At 44.7% G+C, this 1227-nt stretch overlaps 1 protein-coding gene across 1 annotated transcript in view; it reads left to right on the forward strand.

Moving 5' to 3' along the window:
* LOC101856865 (vitamin D3 receptor B) overlaps window positions 1-1227 on the forward strand; it is a gene marked incomplete in the record, with an annotated part of 12415 nt that overhangs the window by 2860 nt on the left and 8328 nt on the right. The window contains 1 exon segment of the mRNA XM_013090842.2: window positions 801-918. Coding sequence (XP_012946296.1) covers window positions 801-918 — 118 coding nt within the window.

The raw sequence follows: 1227 nt of genomic DNA on the forward strand, positions 1-1227 counted from the left end.
TGTCTGTGTGTGTGTCGTGTGTGCGCGTGTGTGTGCGTGTGTGCATGTGTGTGTGTGCATGTGTGTGTGTGTGCATGTGTGTGTGTGCGTTTGTGCGTTTGTGCGTGCGCGCTTGCGTGCGTGTGTGCGTGCCAAGGCATGGTTGATATTTTTGGGGGGTAAGTATTTTACAACGCTAGCAAATGCATAAGGTCATATGAGCAGGCGTGACACATTAAACATATTCAGTCGGTAGGAAATTTTGAATTTTTCCCGGATAACGGCTGAAGCCTACTTTTATCGATTTTAGACCATAGAGGGATCTTTAGCGTGCGCAACTTGCGCACGGGACCTCCGAGATTTTCTCCCTTGCCGAGAAGGCTAGGTGTAGATCTTTCCTACCAGAAGACCAGGGGTGTGGCTGAAAGACAGCAGTGGAAAGGAGCCAAGGAGTAGCAGTAGAAAGGCTGTAGAAAGAGTGAGGAGCCCAGAGGAGTGGGCTTAGGCGGTGAGGGGGTGGGGGCTGAAAGTGGAGACGAAAGCAGACAACAGAACATTGCTAGATAGCAGGAAAGGTGTTAAAAGGATACAATTTTAGAAAAGAAATAAAAAGATTTCCGTCGCTACCCGAATTCATACCCGGAACATTTGAACGAGAGGCGAACCCTCTAACCACTAGGCCAGGAGAGCCCCCAAGGTATAGTTGTGTGCATAATACAATTCAATATGTATGCAGTGACGTCATTAGCCATTTGGTTTTTTTTTATTTTGGTTGTTGTTGTTTTTTATTTTTTTAAAATTCAATTGTCTCCCTTCCTCAGGTTATACGAGGGAGATGCGAAGGCAAATGTGACGTCACTGTGGAGTCCCGATCCTTCTGCAAGCGATGTCGTCTGGCCAAGTGCTTCACCGTGGGCATGCGCAAAGACATGATACTCAGTGAGTACTTCCGCCCACTCCTTGGTGTCGCTCATTCTTTATCGGTTTTTTTTTCGGGGGGGGGGGGCTTTTATTTGTTTTGTTACTTTCAAATTTTTAAATATTTAAAAAATTTTTTTGTTTGTTGTTGCTACATCTGTCTTTTAATTGTTCGATTATTGTTATAAGGGGGGCGTAAGCAGATCGTGTTCATCCTTTTGTGTCGTTGTTTTGTTTTATGCATCTTTTTTCTATCCTGTTTGTTTTTGTGTTAATTGTATTGTTGTTTTTTCTCTCCTCCTCCTCCTCCTCCTCCTCCTCCTCCTCCTC

This window comes from Aplysia californica, unplaced genomic scaffold, assembly GCF_000002075.1.
Source record: "Aplysia californica isolate F4 #8 unplaced genomic scaffold, AplCal3.0 scaffold01576, whole genome shotgun sequence".
In the NCBI taxonomy this organism is placed as follows: Eukaryota; Metazoa; Mollusca; class Gastropoda; order Aplysiida; family Aplysiidae; genus Aplysia; species Aplysia californica.